This window comes from Lepisosteus platostomus, chromosome 25, assembly GCF_059453375.1.
Source record: "Lepisosteus platostomus isolate fLepPlt1 chromosome 25, fLepPlt1.hap1, whole genome shotgun sequence".
NCBI classification, from domain to species: Eukaryota; Metazoa; Chordata; class Actinopteri; order Semionotiformes; family Lepisosteidae; genus Lepisosteus; species Lepisosteus platostomus.
In genome coordinates, this window is record NC_142635.1 from 11,272,062 (window position 1) to 11,297,267 (window position 25,206).

The following is a 25,206-nucleotide window of genomic DNA, read 5'->3' on the forward strand; positions in this document are numbered from 1 at the left end:
TGAACTTAATTCTGTCTTTTTAACCTTTCAGAGGTTATTGACTTAACTGGCAGTGGTGACAAAGATGACCTTCAGACCGCCATAGAATTGAGCTTACAAGAATCCCAGAATGCTCAAGCAGAAGACAGGGATCTGAACAGGTGGGATATTCCAGCAGTGCCCTGGCTGTGATGTGGTAGCAGTGATCTTAAAATAGGCGTTTTTGCAGGGAAACACATTACACACACAGCTGTAAAGTAAAAATAAAACAACAACAAATGTTCTTCTTATTTATAGAGAGGGAAAAAAGTGCTGTTACGGGCTGAGCACAGAACAGGTTGAGAGTTAAGGGATGTCGTAGTTTAAATGCGGTAGTGCCCTTTATTTCGTAAACTAAAAATGGCTTGGAAGTTCCGAGATAAAGAAGTGGTTCACAGTGTGTGAGTAAAAACAGTACCTTCAGCCTCTAAGAATAGTTTTTGGCTCATTGTTGTCCACTGATAACCCCACAGCTCTCAGTCAGCAAATTGGTTCTCTGGCTTGTTCAGGGACACTTCTCCAGAGCTCTTATTTAAACAGAAATGAGCTCAGCTGTCAATTATTCAGGACTGTAATGATGAACAGGTGACTCCCGTTAATTAGTTAGTCAAGTTGACTGCCTGTCAGAAGTGCAAAATGAATAGAAAAGGCTGAGCTCTGTCCTAGCTCTAACTAATGTTCCCCAAATGTTCCTGTAGACAGAAACGGGGCGGCTCAGTGGCTCTGAAAGACTGAAATCTCTCTCTCAAAAAACTTCACAGTTCAGATTTGTCCACAGGCTCTTCCTCGCTCCTGTCTCCCTCCAGTGCAGCACATAACAGAGGCTCTGCCCTCTTCCTAACGAGCAGAGGTTGATGGCCAGTTCCCACCCGACCAGCTGTCCTCCATTAAGACAGTCTTGAGTCGAATGACTGGAGACTGCAGGTCATGGCCCAATGCCTTCTGAGGAACGTGGTTCTGAAAAGGCAGCCATCTTGTCTATACCTATCATGTTCTGACTTAGGAGTAGTCCTGCTGAGTGAAGATCACATGACCAGCACATTAGTCCAAAGCCATCTAGTCTTTTACTAACTAAAGACAGAATGAAATTACAAACATGTCAGTTGTTATGAAGTGGTTCCCGACAGCCAGTCATTGCAAGGATTGCTCTCCTTTGGTAGCTCTGTTCCTTTGGTTCTCTCGTTAGGGCCCTGGAGGCAAGTGTGGCTGAAAACAAAGCTCGGGCGAAGAGGAAAAGGTGCGAGGCCTGGGGAGAGACCAGTCCTGCTGACTGGATCAGGCATGACAGCTGGCCGGTGGGCCTGAGGAACGTTGGGAACACCTGCTGGTTCAGCGCAGTCATACAGGTGAGGAGCACCGTCGCGCACTGAAGTGTTTCAGGTTGGAATTTGTGCAAGCGATGAGCATTTGTGTTGTGACTGCAATGAAGAGGATTAATATAAGATAAGATCACTTTATTAGCCATATACAATTTCTTACATTAGGAGTGCGTCTTTTTGGCATACCCCAGTTTGCTCTCCATGAGAAAAATACACAGGGAGAGAAGCTTGGGGTCAGAGCGCAGGGTCAGCCATTGTACAGCGTCCCTAGAGCAGTTGGGTAAAGGGCCTTGCTCAGGGGCCCAACGGAGTAGGATTCCCCTGCCGGACGTTGGATTTGAACCGGCAACCTTCCAGCCACAGGCGCAGATCCATAGCCACAGGTCCACCCCTCCCCTCCGCCAATATAGAGCTGTCTGCGAAATTAAGCCACGGCCCTCCGTTAACGTTTAAAGATTTTGTTTCGTGTTTCTTAAATGGACCTAGGATGGTAGCCAGGTGAAATTGTTTGTGCCGTAACTAATGGTATTTCCATGTGCCTCTTTCCTTTATTCCCATAAAAGGTGGCCAGTTTTGTCTTCCCAAATCCTAGCGCAATGCGTCAAGCTTGAATAGGATGACAACAGGATGATACAGATGAGGTGGAGACATTTTGTGACTGATATTCCGCATACTAATTTAATTTTAAAAGCATTCTAGTGATTTTAGTCAAGTGTATCAGATTGCTTTCTTGCTTTACTGTAATGCATAGGTATAGGTATACAGCTAAGTAATTCAATAATGTGGTGGTCTTGACGATACGGTAAGCATTAAGCTTGGAAGACATTATAGAGATTGGTTCACATAACAGCATCTTTCAAAATCTGCATAGGAGTTTTTTTGCCTCAAAGATATGGCTGTGTAATGTTCAGAATCTTGATTTCAGTTAGGGAAACGAACAATTTGTTAAATGAAGTAAATTACATAACCATTATGACAGTATCTGAGAGTTTTTTTATTCTTCCACAGTTGAATTTGGTCGTATCATCTTAACATGATTGTGTGATTTCCGTTTGTATTCTTCTCCGTTAATTTCTCTTCTGCAGCCCCAGTGTGGAAACAGCTCTTCATTTATTTCCGTAAAATATAATCCACTTTCAGCTGTTTATCAGACATGTTTGCGGCTTCAGATGACCCTTTGCCTTTGATAAAAGTTAATTGAATCTGGTTAAAGATGTAAAATTTAAGGTGGTTTTCATTCAAATTCAGTAGGCAAATGATAAAGCCAAGTTTGTTCTTGTAAATGGTGCTTTCCTTGATAAATGTTAATTGAATTTGGTTTGAGATGGAGCTGCTTTACTTAAGGTAGTTTTTGTCTTATTTCAGGTGGTGTGAAGTACATACAAATCTCCCAAATCAGTTAGAGATAACGTTGCTGGCGTGCTACAGCCTATAGTACATGTACTTTGTTGCAGTCTGAAGCATCTGTCCTTGTTTTAATCTAAATTTAAGGCATTGTTTGCTCCTTACACTTACCATTAACTTTCATTGTGTTATAGTTTCTCCTTTAAATGGTTTATTCTGATCAGAGTTGATTTTTAAAAAAATGTGCATTCAGGATAGTATCCTCTCAAAAGCATCTTGTATTTTCTAGCCTAATATGTGCCTGAGTAAATATTTTCAATTTATAATCCTTTGCTAAGCTTTACTATGTTATGGAAGTAGTCAGAGACAGTGGGCACACACCACGAAATGCCACTGTCGGCTAAAAATCGGGTACTGTTTTTTTTACAGAAGGGAATTCACAACTTTGTGATGATTTTTGATGCTTGTGTACTTACGTAGTGCTCTCAAAGTTGTGTAGTGTGTGTTACTGGTAAATACTGTAAATTGTGCCAGATCAGCATCAACACACTGATGCTGGGATCCAGCAGAAATTGCACCAGCTGTTATATGCACCCGCTGGTGTTAATGGACCGCTGCCAAACACGATGTATCCAAAGTGTAGTGAAACAATGTCAGAATTAAAGTGTAAATGGAACTTTACAGCAATTCCCCTTTGCTCTGTATTTTAGTCTCTGTTTCATCTGCCCAAGTTCCGAAGACTGGTCCTGAATTACACTCTCTCCCAGAGCATCTTGGAGAAATGCAGGAGCCACAGTGTGAGTTGCCTGAAAATAATTCTGCCCTGGGTGGCTGTGCAGAGGGGTACCATCATGAACTTAATGATTATTGCATTGATACTGCCTCACATGACAAAGCTCAGGGAGGAAGATTGCAAATAGTATACGCTTTCTGAGAACAGTACTTGTTGTTAGTGTCTTAACAGCAGGGTCTTTTAACATTAATGTGGCCTGTCATTACAGTATACTAGTAAACTACAACATGCTGAACGTCTTCTACTTGCACAGTTGCGTGCAGCTGTAGTCATTTTGTTTAACCAATTAGCCTTAAGAGTATAACCAGTTAGCATGCCACTGGTGCGGTGAAGGTTTTTATGTGTATACCGTAAGGTCTGAATGGCCCCTTTAAAAAATATGGGCGTCCTCTGTGACTGTGTGCAGGAAAAGAGGAACATTGCCTTCATGCAGGAGCTCCGTTGCCTCTTCGCCCTGATGGTGGGCTCCAGTCGCAGGTTTGTGGACCCCTCTGCTGCTGTGGAACTCCTGAAGGATGCCTTTCGGACCAGCGAAGCCCAGCAGGTAGTTTGAGTGGTCACTCCGTCACAGGTCGCAATGCATTGGCTGTGCTAAAGGAAACTGGTTCCTGGTATTTGTAGCCTGGTTCACATCCCTGCACTGTTCTGACTGTCCGCCTTCTGTCATGAGAATCCGCTTTGAGTGAGGTGTCGGTAACATTGCTCAATGATTTGAAGACCACCTTCACTGCTGAAAAGATTTTTTTTCAGCTCCGTTAATCAATTAATTGCCATTCCTTTTTATAACAGCATGCTGACAAAGCACTATTAAATGATCTATTAATAAACGCATTTTTAAGTCCTACCCTGGTTCTGCAGAGCCCTAACTCAGTGGTTGCTGCAGATCACCGCTAAATCACCAGTTTCCGAAGATTCAGAACAAATTATTGCGATCAATTGAGCAGGTGATTTATTTAATGAAATAAAGATCATTTAGGATCGTAAGCTAAGAACTCTTCAGATTTTTAAGCCCAGAGTTCTGTTCATTGAACAAATTGCTTGCTTGATTCATTCACACTTTACAGGTGATGCCAGTCTCTAGCAACAGGTGAGCTGTAAGACAAACAGGATGGGACTTCAGGGCCAGGGCTCATTCATGAGTTACATGAACCTGGTGGTTTCCCTCTCTGGTGGGTTAAGCAGGTGCAGTCTTGTGCTGGTCATGGTTACCTCTTTCTGATGCTCTCACTTGGCTTCCTGGTTGTGACTTTGGACTTGAAGCTGCTGGGTCCGTTCCCAGGTGGTGTTCCTCCATTTGTTTCAAATGAGGAACACCATCTTCCTGGCGCCGATATCGATATTGAAGACCAGTGTTGGAGAGCCCTAGACGATCTTAACTCCTGCGACATAGTGTGCAAAATTAAGCTTTACGGCAAAAGTCCGTGATTTAGTTCAGTATCTCAAAGAGTAACGGAGAAGTCGAACACAGGCCTTTAATTTTGTATGAATAGCAGTAAGTGAAAATAAAACTGAAGTCAGCCTTTCGTTAATTAAAGCACAGTATAACCCTTCAACACTTCCCTTCATGAGCAAAGATGACAGAAAGTCTACCACTCAAGAGAATATTAATAATTAGAAATTAAATCTCCCTCATCAGTTGTTCCTGTTTTGTACTTGTTTTAGCAGGATGTTAGTGAGTTTACCCACAAGCTCCTTGACTGGCTAGAAGATGCTTTTCAGCTGGCAGCGAATGGAAAGTAAGTTTATTCTCATCCCAGACCCAAAAAGAAGATGAATGTTGAATACAACAGCAATTTCAGATTTGTTTTAAAAGTAAAGACTTGACTTGGAGTCAGTGGGAGCCAAGAATAAACAAAAGAAGATCCTTTAAGCCTCTGTAGGTATTGTATTGGGTTGTCTGTTGGGTTGATTGAATTCTTGGGCAAAAGCTTAGGATTTACCCGTCTACAGATCTTTACTGGCCACCTGTATCACAACCAGCCTCCCAAAAAACAGGAAACAATGATGACCTACTCTGATGCTTAGGGCTGGTTTACACATTGCAAGAGAGGACTGAAAAACAGCGTGGATTCAGACTGACAGAAAAGTGTCTGTCTTTTCCACTTCTTCATTTTCCTTCTTCCTTGGAAACGCACCTTACTGCTTTTATTGCTGTGTCTTTTTTTCAGCAATCCTGAGGCGAAGCAACAGAATCCAATGGTGCAGCTTTTCTATGGAACCTTTGTTGCTGAAAGAACCCATGAAGGTACTGCATGTACTTGGAAATACAGCCAGAATCAGAGTTTTGCTTAGTTCTGTGACATGTGATAATGACTAATTCCAGAACTCTTAGGCTACTTGAAACTCTCCATATTTTTTTCCCCATGAGGCGTGTTTCCAAATCCATTTCCTCGTAGAAATCAGTACTATTTTATATTGATTACATATAGTAATCTTTTTTTTCCACTGTGGGCAAGCGGTATGTCGTATTATATTAATTAGATAACTGCCTAACAGAGTAATACTTACAGTGCTTGTGTGGGGTGGTGTTCCAATAACTCATTATATGAATATCTACGGCCTTTTAGCACTTGGCGAACCAGTGGACATAATCAGAAAGTTTTCGAACATGGAAAACTGTTTGCTTTTGATTAGATCACAGACTGGTCGGCTGCGTCACCCAGCTCTTCGTTAATCTGTTTCTAGGCAAGACGCTCTCCAACATTGAGCAGTTTGGCCAGTACCCTCTACAAGTTAATGGGTTCAACAACTTAGATGAGTGCCTGGAAGGAGCCATGGTGGAGGGGGAGATTGAAACTCTGCACTCAGATCAGACAGTTCACTCTGGGCAGGAGGTGGGTGCTACCAAACTTGATTGCAAAACAAATACTGTGTTTATATTCTGTCCTACCAAAATATAGAAAGGATACCCCTAATTGCAATGACAGCATTGATTTCATCACAGGGTTATGGATTTCTGGAGATCTAGTAGCACTTTGTGGTCTTAATACAGAACATCCAGTATCTGCCTTCAGTCCTTTTGGAATTGCTCAACCTATTTTTTCTTCCAGCCTGGAATATGTCCTGGAAGTTCTCTGAATTGACACTTTAGACAGGTCTGCTGTTGCTTGCAGCAGTTCACTAGAGGCACGTGCACCAACAATCATCAGTCTCTTGTGATATAACTTCCATTAGTCTTAATTTTTCATAGCACAGCACACTAGGGGGAATGCCTGAACCCAAAGCACTTTCAAATCCCAAGGAATCATGGAGTATATACCTAGTGCTGGGCCATTGGCACAGCTTTGGACAGGATGGGTCACTCTTTCGGTGGCAGATTCTATATTGTTGTGGTAGAGCTGCATGTTTTGATAGTAAATTACATTTACAGGGGCTCCTGAGTAGATTAACCAGGTCAGGTTGCTCTCAGGTTGATCTCCAAACCGACCTAGAAAGTTTGAGCCTGGATCATGTTACTATCTGACTGTGAAATTCCCCGAGCTGTGGTGTACAGTTGGCTCCAGACTTCCTGGGGAAATGATGGATTGGCCAGGGCTGTCCCAGCTCCCAGTGAAACAGTGATCTCTGTTATATTTCTGGCCCCCCATTGGGCATGTCTCTCCTTCAGTCTGTGTTGGACCTCTTGTCGTTTGGGGTGGAGCTCATAGCATGTTAAAGGATGAATGGCCCGAAGGATAGACAATTCATAGGAGATGTCACCAAACCAAGACAAAAAAACACCTATTTTCTATATGTTATAAGAGGCACTTAATGGTCTAAGGCTTGTTTGCAGTTGACATGATGAGACCTGATTCGGAAAAGCTGTTACTGAAGATTGCTTTTTTAAAATTTTATTATGAAAAGGAAATCATAAGATTTTAGAAGAATTGCTTCAGTTGGCTGTTAATCTGCAAAGCATAGTGTAACAATGTGGCTCCTTGGGAGGAGCCACAGTGACACCGGTAAACGTCAACACCCCGTCTGAGGGGGCAGAGGCACCGGTGTGAGGTCAGCAAAAGAGGGAACAAAAGGACAAAGAAAAATGCTCTGCTTGGGCATCCAGACTGGGCTGTCCCTTTTTAGCAGGGTCCAGAACGGCGAAAAAGGAGAGCAAGGCCCAAAAACCATCAACCTTTCCCAGTGAGGATAGATGGCGGGACAGGGGAGGAAAAACTCCACCTCCACAAGAAAAAAACTCCACAAGAGAGGAGAGAAAGAAAATGAAAAGAAACAAAAAAGAGTCCAGCTAGCTGGTCCCTCCAGGGACGTTTTTAGCCTGCTCTTAAACAGCTCCCACAGCTGCGGCGAATCCAAACTTAACCGCCCCAGCTGTGGTTGTCTAGGTAACGCGTCACCCTTAGACAAGGGCTCTGACTCCACAGTGAATACGCCCCACATATAGCCACAAGAGCTGTTTGCAGTAAAGTAAAAATTCTTAGTTGCCATTTAAAGGGCTATTCGTTTTTAATGTTTTATTGTTCAGCCTGTTTTTTTTTTAATGTATACTTGTTTCATTAATGAGAGATTTTTTATTTTCTTGTTTTTATTTTTGTTTCCCAGCGCTGGTTCTCAAAATTACCTCCAGTGCTGACCTTTGAACTGTCCAGGTTTGAATTCAACCAATCTCTGGGACGCCCAGAGAAGATTCATAAGAAACTGGAGTTCCCCCAGGTCATATACATGGACAGGTGCGCATTTGCTGAGGGCTAAACAGTTTTAAATAGCTGTGAAATCAAAGTAGCACACATATTGATAGGAACCTTAGTTGAACTGTAATACCGTTTACCTGTATTTAAACTGCATTTTACAAAATAGCCAAGAAGAAATAATTATTTTGTCAAGTCATAGAGACCATGCTTCTTTTTTGGGGGATTGAATTGAAATATGCTAAATGTCTAAAAAGTCTCCATGACCCTGATTCTCATTTGTTGATCTGTGGGAGCAGGTACCTCCACAGAAACAAGGAGCTGATCCGGAAGAGGAGGAGAGAAGCAAAGAAGTTGAAGGAGCATCTGACAGCTCTGCAGCAGAAACTGGAGAGGTAATCTGTGGTCTTTGTCAGCAGTCACACCAGGTCTTGGAGAATTCTCTAAATTAAATATTCTCATCGCTGCGAGTGTCTGGTTAGAACACAGAAGAGCCTTTCAGCCACTGATGTCCAGTCCTGCTCGTGAATGGCCAGTGTCCGTGTCGGTTTTCAAGGTCACAATAAAGCAGAAGCACCTGAAGAGCTGGGGGAAGCTGTTAAATTGGTCCAGTTAAGCCATTAACCAGCTGGTGTCATTCATTAAGAGCTCGGCTGGAATCAAAACGAGCCAATACACTGGATGTCCAGGACAAGGATTGGCCTGACAGTGCCCTTTATTCAGCCCCGAACATGTACAAAAGCCAGCATGTAATCTGTAATAGGTCTCTGGTTTTCTCTTGACGAATTTTCAATAACTTCTTGATGAATGAAATTCCATACAGTTCCAGAATGGCTCTGCACGCTGTGAGTCGACCTTTGATTTCAAGCTGTACATTAGAAGCGCACTCTCTTAAGTTATAACTATTAATTGTTTTTAACTAAAATAAGAAATCTGGTGCAGTTTGAATTAAGGCAATGATTGGGATGCTCAGAATAATTTGACTTGGAATAATAAGACTTATTTTTTTTCTTAGCAAGTTAAAGGAAGCAATGCCAAATGTGAAAAGCGAGGCTTGTCTGCTGGTGTACCTTAAAGTGTAGTACTCTTGCACATAAGAGTTGGAAAAGGACAAGGGTGCTGTTGTGCTACTTAGGAATGAAATAGGCTTAGATGGTTAAGCAAAATCAATATTGAACATACAACAAATCCCCAAAGTTGCTTTAAAAATACATGTATAAGTTGTTGGATGCATATAAGACAATAAATATAAGTTATGGAGACCTTTCAGGCAGGCACTCAATTATATTTCTACACATGAATTACAGCATGGAAAATTGTAAACATCTTCTTCTCCCCACTGAGAGCTGGTGTGTGGGGAGCGTACTGGCGCATTATGGCTACAGTCACATCATCCAGGTGGAGGGGATCCCCATTACCTGTAAAGCGCTTTGAGTGGAGTGGCCAGAAAAGTGCTATATAAGTGTGAGAAATTATTATTATTATCATCTTGTAAACAGTTTAGAACACAGTTTAATAAGAAAAGGCTGCCTATGTGCCTCTTACTCATGCGAGATTTGTATAAAGAACTTGTTCAGTCTAAAAAGAGAGGAACTAGGAGAGGCCATACATGACTCAGTTGTTCTTCATCTTATGCCAAGCTGCCAAACAGCATATTCTATACAGAATCCCCATTTTCCGATTGCTTTTCACAGTTACAACAGTTACGGCTCTGGGCCAGCAAAGTACCCATTGGCAGACATGTTGCAGTACGTCCTGGAATTTGCTACCACAAAGCCTTCTAGTGTTTCACCTGCTGAAGACATCAGAATGATCTCGCCACCTTCCACAGCGTCACCCGACACCACAACCCACACCGACCCAGCCCCGGAGAACACCAGGCAAGGAGACTTAATGCTTCCTGGTATTTAAAAAAAAAACCTTGTAGAAGGAATCTCGTGGTACAAATAAATTGGGACTTGCACGTCCAGCTCTTTTTGAACCTTTTTGGTACCTTAATTATACATCCCTTCCCATACATCTCCCTGCCTTTGAAATTCTACATTCATCAAACGTGGAGTGATGTTAATTTGTTAATTAAACTGCTGTACAAAAATCTTGCTGATAAGTTATGGAAGACTCCGTGAAGTTCAGTGTTTCCATGAGAAGGTCTTGCTCTACCCATGTGAAATGATTTGTCTGTGACTAATTGATCTGTTAAGGCTGCTGGTTGTGAAAGTCGCTTTAACGTTCTTAGATGTTGGACAGAAATAAGCTTTGCTGGCCACTGTGCAGTGATTCAAGACAGAAATTAGCTCCTTTTAATGTTCATTCGCATTTGGCCTCAGTTTGTCTGAAGCAGAGGACTCGGGGACACCCGATTGCTTGAGCTCTCCGGCCCCACCAGGCCAGAGGACGCCCATATACAAACCGTTCACACAGTGCCGGCCCCCGGTGGAGTGGCCCTCCCAGCCTGCCCCTCACAGCGTGTCGGAGGAGGAGCTGCACTTTGTCGAAGGGTGTTTGCAACGCTGGAGGGCAGAGGTGGAACAGAATATTCAAGGTGAGGTTTTTTTCCCTCCCATCCAAACACCATATCTGCCTATAAATGACTACTTATTAAACAGTAACGAAGAGCATATTTCAGGTGCCTCTGTCTTTATTTTTGGTCTGTTACGCAGGTGCAGTAAATTTCTTCAAGACAGTTTTGGCACAACAGCTATTCACTCTCCCTGCTAGGAAGTTCCCCTGAATTTCTGATCTTGTTAGGTCTCTGTTGCTTCCTTGTTGGCAAGTTTAAGTTAAAAGAAAAAATGCGTACGAAGCAGATTTCACCATCCCAAGTGTACTTGAAGAATTGACTTAATTGATGGGTTAGAGGGCACTAGCTGTGTTGTTCATCTCTGCAGTTTAAGCCTGTATACAGAGAAGGATGGTGAGTTTAGGAGATAAAGGTGGAAGATGGAGAAATATTCTCAACAACGGAATAATTCTTGACTTGCCTATCCACTTTTTAACTCCAGACAATTTCACTAGCCACACAATAACGTTTTTCTCAGCTTTTCTCATTTCTCTTTCTGCAGAGCTGAAGGAGAGCATTGACAGAATCAGCCGGCAGCTGGAAGGCATGTACTCAGATGCTAGTTTGAGCCAGGTGAGTCTTGCCACTAGTGCCAGGCCTGTGTCGTTCCTTTACCAGCGTGAAAAAAAAAGCAACACAAGACATTAGAATGCGTATTGGTTACTTTTTGTAATCTGAACATATAAAGGAGATTCTGTTCTTCCTCTCCAATTTCATGTACATTGATAAATTTCAGGAGATTTTCCAAGATCACTATTACTATTTGATGTAAAGAAGGGAAATTGTAATGCATGTGGCCCAGTGTTTCCATATTTGACCTATACATGAGTTCCGTAAATATAATACGTGTCACAAACGTAAAGGATGAGGAGGGCTGGCATTTCGGGATCCTGGGGTTTGTATTGGATGAATAGATTCCTAAAAGCTCTTGTCTGTACTCTTGACTGTGTATTATAACATGGAGTTGCTAATAATCACCCTAACTACTAACGACAACCAAATGAGCTTTAATATTTTATGGTTTTATTTAACTTTTTTTAAAAAAATAATGGTGTAGTAACGATCAAGGATGTTTTTGTGGAAGAATAAATCAAAGGATGATTCTTTGTGTGTGCCCTCCAGTGTCAGGGTTATAGATCTCACTCTTTTCTAGCTCTTGCTGGGAAATGCACACACAGCCTTGGCCAGTACTTAACAAAGGTTCCCAGTTAATGTTGTGCTTAAAGGTTTTTGTTTTCATTCACACATGGGCTAAGGAGATCTGACGCAACTGGATGAGATACAGTATCCAGATTCTCCCTTGTCCGGGTGATTTCGGATGCTTCTCATTTTGCTGTGTCCCTTCAGGTGCCCTACAGGCTTCACGCTGTCCTTGTCCACGAGGGTCAAGCTTCTGCTGGTCACTACTGGGCCTACATCTGTGACCACTCAAGCAAGCTGTGGCTGAAGTACAACGACATCTCCGTCTCCGAGTCCACGTGGGAGGAGCTGGAGAAGGACTCCTACGGCGGCATGAAGAACGCCAGCGCTTACTGCCTCATGTACATTGACGACATGCTCCCTCACCTTATAGCCGGTAATAGCACAGCCCACTCCGTGTTACAAACAACAGATCGAGTCCTTGGCTTGCACACAGATGTGAAAGGCTGCCACTGTTAGTGTAAGCGTGCATAGTGAGAACACAGTGAGCATTAAGGTGGGGAACTGGCCTCTGAAATTGCCCATTGTTTGGTTTCTTTTTGGAATTGCCATTTGGTTTCAGACTTGGCTCTCCTGCAGGGACTCCCTTAACCCCAAAGGAACAATAAAGACCGATAGACATGCTCCTCCAATACACCTACTTGTCTGAGCCATTCATCTTCTGAGAAAACACTGGAGAAACATTACAGTTCAGGCTGTTAACACCAAAACCCGAGAGGACCCGGGCAGACAGACGCCAACCCCAGCTATTTTCCGCACGTTTTGAGCTTCTGCATTGGGACTGCTGGTCACAGTCAGCTAGTGACCTGGCCCAGGCTCGACCCAGCAACACCACAGTGATAGAGTTCAGCCTGCACTCAAACTGAGCACCGTTACTAGATGAGCCACTCGGGAGTCCCGTTTGGACAGTTAACAGTGATTCTGTGTCCACTGTTGTGTGTTTATTAAAAGCCCCTCTCATTGTGTGCCACAGAGGACACGGATGCTGAGACAGGCCAGGTGTTAGGGGGGATGGATTCCCTCCCTCCAGTCCTTAGGCAGTATGTCCGGGAGGACAACCACTGGTTCCAGCAGGAAGTGGAGGAGTGGGAAGAGGAGCAGTTCCGGAAGATGCCTCAGAAAGAATCCCTCATTCCTGTAGCAACAGATGCGCAAGAATCTTCTTCGGAATCGGTCCCTGAAGGTCAGTCAAGAACATCGAAAGTAACGCGCAGTCTGTTTTGCCCACTCAGGGTGACTCATCTTGTTTGACTTTTGACGCATCATGTGTAGGATTCAGTTTGTTTAATATCAAATCCTAAAGGCAAATGCCACTCTTAGTGTTGGGAAGAAAATATATGAAATGTGAAGTCTGCCAGATGTCTGCCTTATTTTGCTGTCAGGTTTTACGTTACGGTGGCGTAGGCGAGTAATACAATCTAGTATTCAGTTTCTGGCTTGACCACCAGAAGTTGCTGAGCAAGTGCCATGCGTGTCTGTTAAAAGCAGTCTTGTTCTCCTTTCTGTAAGAACCTCCGCCCAGCCAGCAGCCGCCTCGTTCCCTGTCCTCGGAACACGCCATGATCGTGAAGGAGCAGACAGCACAGGCCATCGCCAACACGGCCGACTGCTATGAAAAGAAGGGAGTGGAAGCCGCCCTCACAGAGGTTAGGGGTGTGTGGGGCGGGTCGCAGAAGCAGTGTTTTCTTGTCTTGTTAAAAGTTAAAAGACCTAATCCGAGCGTTCAGAAGTCGAAAAGATCCTTGAAGGTGGCCAAGCGTGTGATTTCTGTGATTTACTGTGGGCGGTTGACCAAGACAGGTCCATAGGTTTGTTGCCATCCGTTTTATTAAGAAGAGGTGTCTCCTGCGTGTCCATATACAGACTGGTGGGGGTTTCAAAGACAGCTGGCCAGGCCACTCTTATCACAAGTGCGTCAGCTTTCAGCATCCAAATGCCGGTGCTTCAGACAGCGTCTGTCATGTTGCAAGGTCTGTTCTTGTATTTCCTTGAAGTCCCTTTATTGAGTTTTCCTGCAAATACGTTGCATGTAGGAATATAGTGTTGGAAAGAATAAGACAGAGAGGAAGAACTGAGCCTGATGTGCAGACAGGGGACCTGGGCCATTTAATAATAATAATAATAATAATAATAATTATTATTATTATTATAACTATTATTATTATTATTATTATTATTATTATTACACTAAACTTTATTTTATATAGTTCCTTTAGAAAATAGCATTCGGGAATACTGATATCCTAGGAGATAAAATTCCAGAGCTTTGGGACTTTGGCCTGCAATGTAAAGCACTGCATGCTGAGCTCATTAGGGACGCAGTTCGAGAGCAGTGTTCACAGAATGAACGTACTCGCTCAGCCAAAACTTGTGAATGTAATTTTTTTTCCCGATTTTTAAAGCACTGCGAAGCATCCCTGGTCCAGTGATCAGACGATGGAGCTGCAACTAGCTCCCAGCTCTCAAACAAGGTTTCCCTATCTAAAACGCATGTGAAGGCCTAAGTATCATACTGCATTTCAGAGATAGGGAAGCCTTCAGACACATCTCCAAACAGTACAGTGAATGATGATGTGCTTTTTACTTAGTATCTCTCAAATATTTCCTGAACGATATTTTCATGCCTCTCGATAGTAAAGAAGAGTTTTTATCCTGTAGTAGAAGACCTCTACTCTTCTATATTATTATAGTTTATGTACAATATTTGTTTTTCCTAAGGTTGCCTAGCTGACAAGAATAGAAAAACGTATTAAGACAGTCTGTGATATTACCAATAATGTGTTGTTTAGTTTTTTCGTGGCCATTTTTAAACAAAATAGATATTTGTGTTTTTGTCATGGGACTGTGGAGGTTTCTCAGAAAACTGCCACCTTATTAAGAGATAAGATAGGACACACACTGAATGTGAGTCATCTATTTAACATTCCTGTAGTGTACTGGATGATGTGATGGTGCAGGCAGGCTGGGATAATCTTTTAGAAGTACTTCACAATGAGCTATTCAGCTTTTTATAGCTCATGATCGCTTTATTCCCAGCTATCACAGTACCAACCTGTTTCTTGTTGATCACAAATTGAACCCATTGTCACTGGTAAACTCTGCATTTAGCAATCTGGAATATTTTAGTTCCTGCTGCTTTTTGTGCTCAGAGTTTCAGTGGGAATTAATGTGAAGGATCCCATTCCGAACAGACTTAGTCGTCTGTGTCATTTTCATCTTCGTCTAGAACAGGGGTTGGCAATAAACTGTGTGCCATGAGTGACACACAAGATACATTTGAGTGGCATGTGCATGTTCAACTATACTTGGCTGCTCTGGCAATGTCTAAATTCTGCTACCGAATGAACATTCATTTATTCAGAAAAAAGCAGATTCAATTAGTTTAATTCTTTACTTTTAGCTGCGCCAGGTCTTGAGTTCCAGGAAAACTCATGTTGTGTACCACTGATGATGTTTCTTAAACCTAAGGGGAGGGTCAAACATTTTGGGCAAAATGACGGTTCATAATAAATCTGATTTCCACCAATCTAAAACTTTGCACAGGAGGCATTTTATTTTTTACAAAGGGGTGGAGGAGTCTATAACAGGTTACCCAACCATATTGTTGAAGCTGATAGCCTGGCTTCTTTTTGAAACAGCAGGATAAAATCCTTGGATCATTTAGCTCTTATCGGCCAAGCGAGATTTATTTAATTTTTTGACAGGGTAATGCAGCAACTCGTCCATATATTTTTGTAGAATGACCAAGTCATTTTGTTGGATCTACCGGATTTGGAATGGCCAGTTGGCTACAAAACCTGTAATAGCACACGGGGGAGAATGAGGAGTCTGCCCTACTTCCTCTGGTCTGCTCACCCTTGAGCCACTTGTCTTTCAACACGTCACAGGCTGTGTGGCCCTATATAGGAGGTTCAGTACAGGAGTGTTACCCTGCAAATGTCCCGAAGGCCAGAGGAGACACTGTGGCACTGAAAGCCAAAAACTGTGTATCGAAAACAATACGTTGTCTCTCAACAGGCAAATACATTGAAAAATAGAAAGGCTCAAGGCAAAAGACAGATGCTCAGATGTCGGTCAGATACTGTAGGTGGCTATTAATAAAAGTGAAGAGTCTGTCACTCTGGTAGTCTAACCACTTGATTTGTTTTATTTTTTAAAGTGAACCTGGACTGGACACATGAAAGTAAAAAGAAAAAAAGTGTTAAAAATAAATGAAAGTTATAACTAAATTAAACCAGGAAGGAGATGGAACATAACTGGGTGTTTGACCTCTACTTTGACTTGCTATTAATTTTGAAGAAAAGCCAATAAAAATGGACAGGCTTTATTATTAGTGCAATTTCCCCCAGCAAACAGCTTGTTTGATTAATAGTGGTAATGTGACACCTAGTGGTTAAAAATCAGATAATCTTTTTTTTCCCCTTGTTCCTCTTAACCAAAATACAATACAATGTTGATTTCTGTTGTCTGATTTAAAAAGGACTTCAGCACATTTTGTGTTTCTTGGCGAGCAATTAAATTCTGACACTAAATTCATTAACATACTTCTAAAGAAATTTAGATATGGTTGCAGAGCACTTTAAAAAAAAAAACATTTGTTTGCTAGGCAATGATCGGTGTCCCTGTTGTGTTCATACATTATACATTTTTGCATTTCTTTGTAAATTGATTTCCCTGTGAGTCATGTTATACTACTCTCCGCACGGCTCTAAAATGCTTTTTACAAGTATATAATTTGGGCTGTGATCAAGGGTGTCAGAGGATATTCTTCATTTCAGTATCAGATTTTCAGTCTGTAATTGGTGGGCATGCAATTTCCTTGTTTCTGTGTGTATCTTATAATATGGCCTCTTCATTTCCACCATTAAAATCTTTTCCTCTCTGCATTTTTCTTCCTTTGGCGATGTTCCTTGTGGCAGGCCTCTGAGGCTGAGACAGGGGCCGGAGGCAGTGCTGCTGAGGGAGAGTCCGGAGCTGACTCTAAAACTGAGGCCCAGCCCCAGCTGAAGCAGCCTCCGGAGGCAGGCAGTAGGGAGCCTGAGAGCCAGGTGTCCGAGGTGGAAATTCCGAGTGTAGGGAAGATTCTTGTCTGCTCTGATGCAGATGGTTACAATGAGGAGGTATAAATCATTGCATGTAAATCTCACTAGTTCGGAATGCCTGAAAAAGACACACGTTTTGCCCTAAGTTTTAACTTTTATGTGTATTGTGCTGTATTGACAACTTTCAGAAGCATCCATGTTATAACACGCATGGAAGTAGCTAATAGTATTTGGCTGAAGGCTTCATCCAAGATGAGACACATTCAGAACAGTTACTGAACTGTGGTAGGTTACTTAGGTCTAGGAAGTAAACTGGTTGACAAAGCATGCATGGAATATAACCTAATACAATAGATATGTATTGTATTGTAATAAGTGGGACATAAGCAAAATCATACACATGTATAACACAGAGGTCTTGAATTGATTTCAAAATTAACAAAAAAAATGTTCTGCACAGGCAGAAGTTGATTTTATTTTAGTTAGGAATATTTAAAAATTATGAAAATAATAATTATCTTGTGAGGCCTGGCATAAAACGTTCAGCATGGCTCAGTCAAACCAAGCAGTTATTTTTCCTCACCCAGTTATATAATTTATCCAAGCGCTTAGTGCGCTAGGGGATATCGTTTTAGGGATGTGTAGTTGTTTGGGGTGTGTGGTTTTCTTGTTTCTGTCTATCTGTCTCTACTAATATTGTGCGTCTCTGTAAAATGGTTTATTGATGTTTTTGTAGTGTAGCGTCATATGATTAGCATTTAGATGTTGGCTTCTCTTTCTCTTTATTTCCCTCCTTTTGCCCCCCTGTGGCAGATGATGCTAACCCCAGCCATGCAAGGGATTATCCTGGCCATTGCTAAAGCAAGGCAGGTCTTTGACAAGGACGGTCCTGAGGCTGCTCTCATTAAGGTATTTTTCACCTGCTCGACTTCTCTTCAGCCAGGTGTTGACTTACTGTAGTAGCTCTGGGAGCAGTAATAAAATTCCCATCATCTTCCCCTATTGCAATGGTGTGTTCACAGTGCAGTACTCTTTCTTTGTTCTTGTTGCTAAGGTAGAGTAATGGACTAAAGTGGATTATGTGGTGGAGGCCCCTTTTCTAATTCCACAGGGTTTGGATAAAATCAGTAGATTTTTATTTGTTACCGGGTCATTAGTTGTCACGCGGTTGTCCAGTCATGATGACTTCCAGCCCTTTTTTTTCTTCTCGCGTTAAAGCATTGTTAAGTTAAAAGGGCACTTACCTGTGTTTTTTTTTCTTTTCTTTCCTTTGCCGCTCCAGGCTTTTCACGAGGAATACTCCCGGTTGTTCCTTCTGGCGCAGGAGAAGTCCACCCCTCAGAACGACCCTCGTCTCCAGCACGTCCTGGTGTACTTCTTCAAGAACGACGCCCCCAAGCGCGTCGTTGAGAGGACGCTGCTGGAGCAGTTTGCCGACCGCAACCTGAGCTACGATGAGAGGCAAGGCGGCTCACTTGAGAAACCTGCAACAGTGGCCGAGAAAAGAACTCACAAAGCTCAAGGCACCATTCTGTCTCCTGACCCCTGATTTCAAAGCTTTTCTTAAGCGGGGGGGTGACCTCACATTCCTTAGACAAGTAATCCTTGCCAACTGGTGTTGTTAATAATAATTGCTTACACTTATGTAGCGTTTTTCTGGACACTCCCCTCAGAGAGGTTTACAGGTAATGGGGACTCCCCTCCACCACCACCAGTGTGCAGCCCCACCTGGATGAAGCCAATTCAGAGATGGGGATTATTAGGAGGCCATGATTGGTCAAGGCCAATGGGACATTTGGCCAGGATGCCTGAATTGTGTTTGCAGTTAATGTATGTGACTTCTGAATTCTTCAGTGAACTTTCAATAAGATGTGAATATACTAGTCACAGACTGCTTCTGTGTATGCATGCTTTTATTCATAGTGGGATGTCTAACGTGGGCATGAAGGTAGTATCCTGTATGTGACAGGTTTTCACAATACATGCATTTTTAATTACGCTTACATCTGTTGAGGAAAATATAATTAATAATAATTATTATTATTATTATTATTATAATTGCTTAAACTTACAGCTTAGCGCTTTTCTGGGCACTCCACTCAGAGCTCTTGACAGGTAATGGGGTCTCCCCTCCACCACCACCAGTGTGCAGCATCCACGAAATTGTTAGTGAACAGCAGGAAACTAGGCGTTTGTCTGTCCATGAATGTGTGCATGTGATTGAGGGTCCTAGTTCCTGTTATGCTTCCTGGCTGCCATGCCCATATTCCTGTTCATCCCCTTGTCTTTCAGATCAATCGGTATAATGAAGGAGGCTCGAGCTAAGCTGCGTCTGATACGTCCAGAAGATATGGATATGGAGGAGTATATGGTGAGACCAGATTGAAGCTACACTGACCACTTAGACTGGCATGCTTCTGCCTTTGATTCTGTGTAACAGGGTTAATGTGGTACATGCGCTGCCTTTGGATAAAGTATCATTCTTTTTAGTGAAGATTTTAGTCCAGTTTGGCTTGCATGAAAATAAAGTCGGTATTGTCCTGTAGGTCACAACAAACTCAGTCTTTAATCCTTTTGTAATGAAAAAATGTATCCCAGTGATGGTCTGCTTTAGGAGTCTGGAATCTGTTTGCCTATCACTGAAAGTTTTGCTGTAGGCTACACTTGTTTCATACAGTCACATTTGTGTGTGTGATGACCAGTGTTGCTTGTTTGGCTCTTACCACTCATATTACCCTGTGTGTTTTTCATTTCTGCAGAAGTGGCATGAAGACTACAGCGTCTTTCGGAAGGTGTTTGTGTATCTTTTGACGGGGCTAGAGCAATACCAGAATGGAAAGTATGTTAATAGCCTGTGTTCGGCTTATACTTTTGTGCTGTGGTGCAACTGGACAGTCAGTCAGCGTGTTGTGATGATTTTGTTTTCCAGATTACGGGAAGCTCTGAACTACCTGGTCTATGCCTATCAGAACAACACCGCCCTGCTGATGAAAGGGGAGAACAGAGGCATGGAGGAGTCACTTATTGCACTTTATAGGAGGAAATGTTTAACAGTGAGTGCCGTTTGACATTGTTTTATACTTTAATTGTGCCTCCACCAAACTGATCTAACAAGAAGCCGTGGGAAACCAAGTTAGACAAAACAAATGGAAAGGTGTGATAAAGTGGGCACAGAATGCTTCCAAAATTGTATAACTACGTTATAACCTCAGTATGGCAGGCCTCCCTCTAAGCAGGTGTCTGTTAGACCATGATGGACTGCAACAGTATTGTGCCAGGAGATTTTATTCAGCAGAAGTATGATGCTCACCTTAAACAAAGACTTGTTCTACTGCATCCTAACATCAGCTGTCACTGTCAGTCCCTTTAAATACCAGACTAGTCGAGATAAACCCCAGGTGAATAGGGCTCTCTGCCCTTCACCAATTAACTAATTAACCAATACACCTCATACGAACCCATGTACAGACAATAAAGACCTTAACAGTCTCTAGTGGCTCTAGGTCAGTTGCAGCTACCACCCTCACTACAGCTTTTCTGCCACACCCAGACTTTTCTGGTAAATACTGTAAATTTGGGAGACTTATTTTGGAAGACTGAAGAGCCATTTGTTCATAAAGTAAGATACATGATAATAGTACACAAGTGACCTGAAATTAGTTTGAGAAGGTAGCTGTGCCAGCATGCAAAAGCTGCAAAGGAATAAGGAAAGGTTTATTCCAGGTCCTGAACCTGAAAAGGAGTTCCACAGCCAAAGTATTGCGTCATTTTTATTTTCTTTTCAGCATGGAATAAGCCTTTACTTGTTCCTGAACTGAAATTAGCTAGCTGAAACATCTTATAAGCACTTACAGGGCAAACAGTACCACTCCAGGGCCTGATTTGTTGTTTTTCACATAAGTAAATGTAAGTTAAACTCTTATCAGTAGCTGTCAAGACGTCCCGCAGTGGGTGACACCTTTGGTGTTCTCTGTGCGCTCAGGAGCTGAATGAGGCTGCTGCAAAGCTTTTCCGGAGTGGAGAGGAGAGTGATGTCACGGAGGGGGTGAGCATAATGAATGACTTGGTCATTCCCTGCATGCACCTGATGATCAGCAATGACATCAACCAGGAGGACCTGGACGCCATCGAGACCATAAGGAACCGCTGGTGCTCTTACCTGGGCCAGGATATGAATGGTTAGTCAGGCGCCATGTTCTTTTCCGAGATTGATCTGTGCAAAGCATACTGAAGTTACCTGGTTTCTTCCTTCTTTATTGTCTTAGTGAAATACTCATTGCAACCTTGAAGTTTTTTTGATGAAACCCTTCAGTAGAACGTGGTTGATTTAGTAAGTAGACACTCACGAGGTGCTTGTGTTTTTACCTTCCGCTTCCACAACAGCCTCAAACTGGTGTCCAGGGTTCCGCACAGTTTCACTGGGCGTTTCTGGCTCCTGTTGCGTTTCTACACATTTTACTCTCTGAAAGCTGAAAACAAATCCTCGCCATACTGTGCCCTTGCATGTTGACTGAGCTGTCTAAGTCAGTTCATGCTCTGCTCTTTTCTTTTTCACGTCAAAGATGCCCTGCAAGAAAAGCTCGGAGAGTTCCTGCCCAGAATGCTCGACTGCTCGGCAGAAATCATCGTCCTTAAGGAACCCCCAAAGATTCGGCCAAACTCGCCACATGATCTGTGCAGTAGGTTTGCGGCTGTAATGGAGTCTATCCATGGTACCTCAATTGTGACAGTCAAATAAGATTATTTATGTATTGTATAGCCCGGACTTTGAACTCTCTAGGACTTTTTTTTCTCCAAAATTGAACAGTACATTGGGTCTGCAAACCCTGAAGAATCTAAAACAGTCAGGGAAAACTGCACTGAACTGGAAACATTAAGCTTGAAACCTCTTAATGACCACAGCTGTTCAGTCCTTATGCTCTTGTTCAGTATTTTACCATCAGAGATTTTTTTATTGCTGAATTAGCAAATTGGAGGATTCTTATTTCCCAAGTTGCTCACTTCCTTTTTAAACGCCATTTTAATCCCAAACTGTGTAAAAACATGTCATTGCTGTTCTCAAAAACCGTCCGCTTCGGTTATATAATGAAAGGAAACACTAAAATCACAAGTTAACAAAAATGCATTTTTTTGTTTCACCATGATTTCATTATAGTTTTAATTTCCAGTACACGTATTTATCTTGTTTACCTATGCATAACCTGTGTTGGGATAAACTAGGACAGCAGCTGTGTATTTTTTAGGCCAATCTTACTTTTAAATGGCTGACATAAGTGTTACACTGATAAGATTATTCCTTTTGCTGGGTTTCATATGATGACAATTTGGTGTTGCCTTTTAGCAGAAAAGAAAGCAAGCTCCTTCCATTTGTAATAATCTTGTCATAGTACCTACGGTTTTTCATTGCCCTTACTTACTTTTAACCATCCACTGAAAGATCCACACTTCTTTCTGTTTTGATTTTGTTTGATTAGCCAGAGTCGGGTTCAGAAACAAAGTCACTACTCGGCAGTTTCTGTTCTTTAATGACACATCTGGCAAGAACTGTTCTCTAAACCTTTGTCACTGAATCCTTTATCCGGCGTTGTGATGCCGTGCTTTTATACCAAAGAAAATGTCAACTGTTTTAACCTTAAATTTCGTCCTCAATAAAATGTCACACTTTTCTTTGATCTCTAGCCTGTCTTTGATTTTCATTCTTTCTGTCCTCTTTTTGATGACATTTGGAGCATTTCTTAATTTGTCTGTGACTGCTGTTACCAAAAAATATCTACCTCAAATATATGTCTTCTGAATTAAGCTCATATATAAGATTAAAAACATATTTTTTTATAATTGTCTCTATCTTTATTTTGAAAAATGATCTTAACAACACGAACACATTTATAACACTTAATATTTGCTAGCTGTGGGTTTTGGGTTAGTGTTTTTTTTTTGTTTAGAGTTGATATTCAGCACAGGAGTGCTGAATACTTTTTTTACTGTACTAAAAGACGGGAGATCAGGAAAGGGTATTTACTGAGTATGAGTCATATTGCTCTAGAGAGGTGTTTTTGTCAAGGAAAATGTGTTTCTGTAACTCATTCATTCCTTTTAAACAGCAAGTCGATCAGCTCTGTGCTTGGGCGTCCTGAGGAGTAACACTCCAAGTGGGAGTGAGTCTACATTTGACTTCTTGAGAGATGTGCCATTCTCCAAAAATAGCTACCCAGAAGACATTCTGCATCACATTGTGGTTTGGGTCTCTTACTATCTCGACCAAAATAGGTTGGAGAGAGTGGTATCTCTCAGTAGCAAAATAGTGGGCACTAGACAGTATAGTCTTAAAGACATTATTTAAGAACAAATAAAAAGGGCAATGACATTGTCCTTGATGCCATCACCCCCTCTGAAGTCAGTAATCCTTTTTACTGACTACAAGATACAGTATGGTCCCTGCCTATGAAGACTAAGTGAGTCTATTTATGCCTGCTTTCATTAGGCTGTTGAATTCTTAGGGTTTCCCTGCATCCCATTCTCAACCATAAAAGAGGAGATGCTTAGATCTACGGACTTATCTTCTTACCTCCTTCCCCCTTTTCACCAGTGTCCTTATAATTAGTCTGTTTTATATTATTTAGTAACCTGAAGGAAAATATAACAGACTGGACTGCAGTTAGAGTGATTTGCTTTCATGTTGTTTTTAATTGTACGCAGCGAACACAAATGAAGTTCCTTGTGGGGCAAAATAAAGTTCTTCTAAGTCTTAGTATCACTCAAAGTAAGTGAGGGAGTCTAAATTCTGAGAGGGGCTTGTGTTTGTGTGATATCTACTCAAGCATCCTGCTATCACCCTGCCTTCCTTATTACGTTCTCAATTGTAATGTAATGCTGGGTAAGACTGGAGAAGATTAATCTCTAACCTCCGTTTCAGTGGGATTGGGAGCCACGAGAGAGCATTTCTGGCTACTAGAAAAATCAAGCTTGCTTCCAGTCTACTGAATCTCAGTGGCGACATTTACTGCCCACTGTGGAATGTTATTCAGTCTTTTTGTGATTTTGCGGTACAGTTCACCTCTGGTTCTTCCCCCTTTTTAGGGTACGTTTTCCAATAATTTCAAACTCCACAGGCAACACTATCCTCTTCTTTTTTTCCAGTACCAATTTCATTCTGTTTTTAGCCTTTTTGCTTGAAAATACTCTGGATTCCCCTGACTTAATCTCTTTGAAATTCTTTAACATCTGCCATTCAACACATTTCTGAAGCTTTTTGGGGGGTAGGTTTCTCACTTTGGCTTTTGTTGTTGGACTGCCTGTGAAGAAAGGGCATATTTATTCCTTTCTATTGTCCCTTTGGTGGGCTTTCATTCTGGTATCTAAAGTGAGATGTGAGATTGTAATTCAAAAGAAGTAGAAAGCCTAGAATTGAAATTAAAAGTTGAATCTCAATTTTTGATGACAAAACATAGCTGTTTATTTAGATCAGTGTGTTTTTGCTAATACAGAAAGATAGAAAATGCAACATTGAGATTAACATATACATTGTGGGTCTTATTCATTACTGGGAAGTGGAAAGTATCCACTATTGGACTATAGTATATTGTATTTTATAACAGAATTTAAAAATATAGTGCTCCATTACTGACCTTGAAGACTGACACATAATAACAGTTATCAGATGTGGTCTTGACAAGATCGTAAGTCATTTTCTCCAGCAATTAGTGAATTTGATTATATCTAGTGGACAGCATCCATTCTCATTTGTTTTGCAAATTATGATGCATAGAACAGCCTGTAAATTAGATTTCACTTAAATGTGATTGGCAGACCAGTGCTGAATGGCTTAAGCAGCAGGGTAAAGTTACATAACAAAAGAAAAAAATACGAGAAAGGAATCTAAATGACCTGTTGGTTTATTTAATTATGTCAGTATAAAAGAATTATCGGTATCTGTGTAAATCAGTAATTGTTCGAATCCACCAAGAATTAGTGGCTTCATTCTCCATGGCATTAAAGATTAAAACCTACTGCACACACATAACCCAAGAGTTTAATTAGACCCAGCAGAGTGTCTTCTCTGGGATTGTGTTAGTATGCTAGAATCTCATCACAGGAAATTAAACATACTGGATTATTAGTGGTTCATGGCCATGTGTACCGTCCTGCCCAAGTCCTACACAGAAAGACTAAAACAGCTTAGGAAACCAAACAAATGAGGAACGCATACAGCCATCTGCTTTAAAATAGTCTTCTGCATCCTTCTGTTCCTTAACCATCAGCTGACATCATTAGGCTTTAGCTTCTAATGGTCAAACTAAAAACAGCT

At 41.8% G+C, this 25,206-nt stretch overlaps 1 protein-coding gene across 4 annotated transcripts in view; it reads left to right on the top strand.

Annotated features, from left to right (window-relative positions):
- usp28 (ubiquitin specific peptidase 28) overlaps positions 1–22,573 on the top strand; it is a 29,203-nt gene extending 6,630 nt beyond the window's left edge. Inside the window, exons 4-26 of one of the 4 annotated variants that reach the window (XM_088618876.1) lie at positions 32–140; positions 1,205–1,364; positions 3,392–3,478; positions 3,881–4,018; positions 5,137–5,210; positions 5,643–5,719; positions 6,160–6,308; positions 8,014–8,141; positions 8,399–8,494; positions 9,794–9,979; positions 10,427–10,641; positions 11,162–11,232; positions 12,007–12,235; positions 12,833–13,042; positions 13,369–13,505; positions 16,779–16,979; positions 17,715–17,810; positions 18,184–18,362; positions 19,194–19,272; positions 19,661–19,740; positions 19,831–19,954; positions 20,884–21,079; positions 21,464–22,573. In XM_088618876.1, the coding sequence (XP_088475002.1) occupies positions 32–140; positions 1,205–1,364; positions 3,392–3,478; positions 3,881–4,018; positions 5,137–5,210; positions 5,643–5,719; positions 6,160–6,308; positions 8,014–8,141; positions 8,399–8,494; positions 9,794–9,979; positions 10,427–10,641; positions 11,162–11,232; positions 12,007–12,235; positions 12,833–13,042; positions 13,369–13,505; positions 16,779–16,979; positions 17,715–17,810; positions 18,184–18,362; positions 19,194–19,272; positions 19,661–19,740; positions 19,831–19,954; positions 20,884–21,079; positions 21,464–21,639 (3,197 nt within the window). In that variant the 3' untranslated portion in view covers positions 21,640–22,573. The remainder of the gene's footprint in view (positions 1–31; positions 141–1,204; positions 1,365–3,391; positions 3,479–3,880; positions 4,019–5,136; positions 5,211–5,642; positions 5,720–6,159; positions 6,309–8,013; positions 8,142–8,398; positions 8,495–9,793; positions 9,980–10,426; positions 10,642–11,161; positions 11,233–12,006; positions 12,236–12,832; positions 13,043–13,368; positions 13,506–16,778; positions 16,980–17,714; positions 17,811–18,183; positions 18,363–19,193; positions 19,273–19,660; positions 19,741–19,830; positions 19,955–20,883; positions 21,080–21,463) is intronic. The other 3 variants (XM_088618877.1, XM_088618878.1, XM_088618880.1) reach the window with 3 other exon arrangements.
- The last annotated feature ends 2,633 nt before the right edge of the window (positions 22,574–25,206 follow it).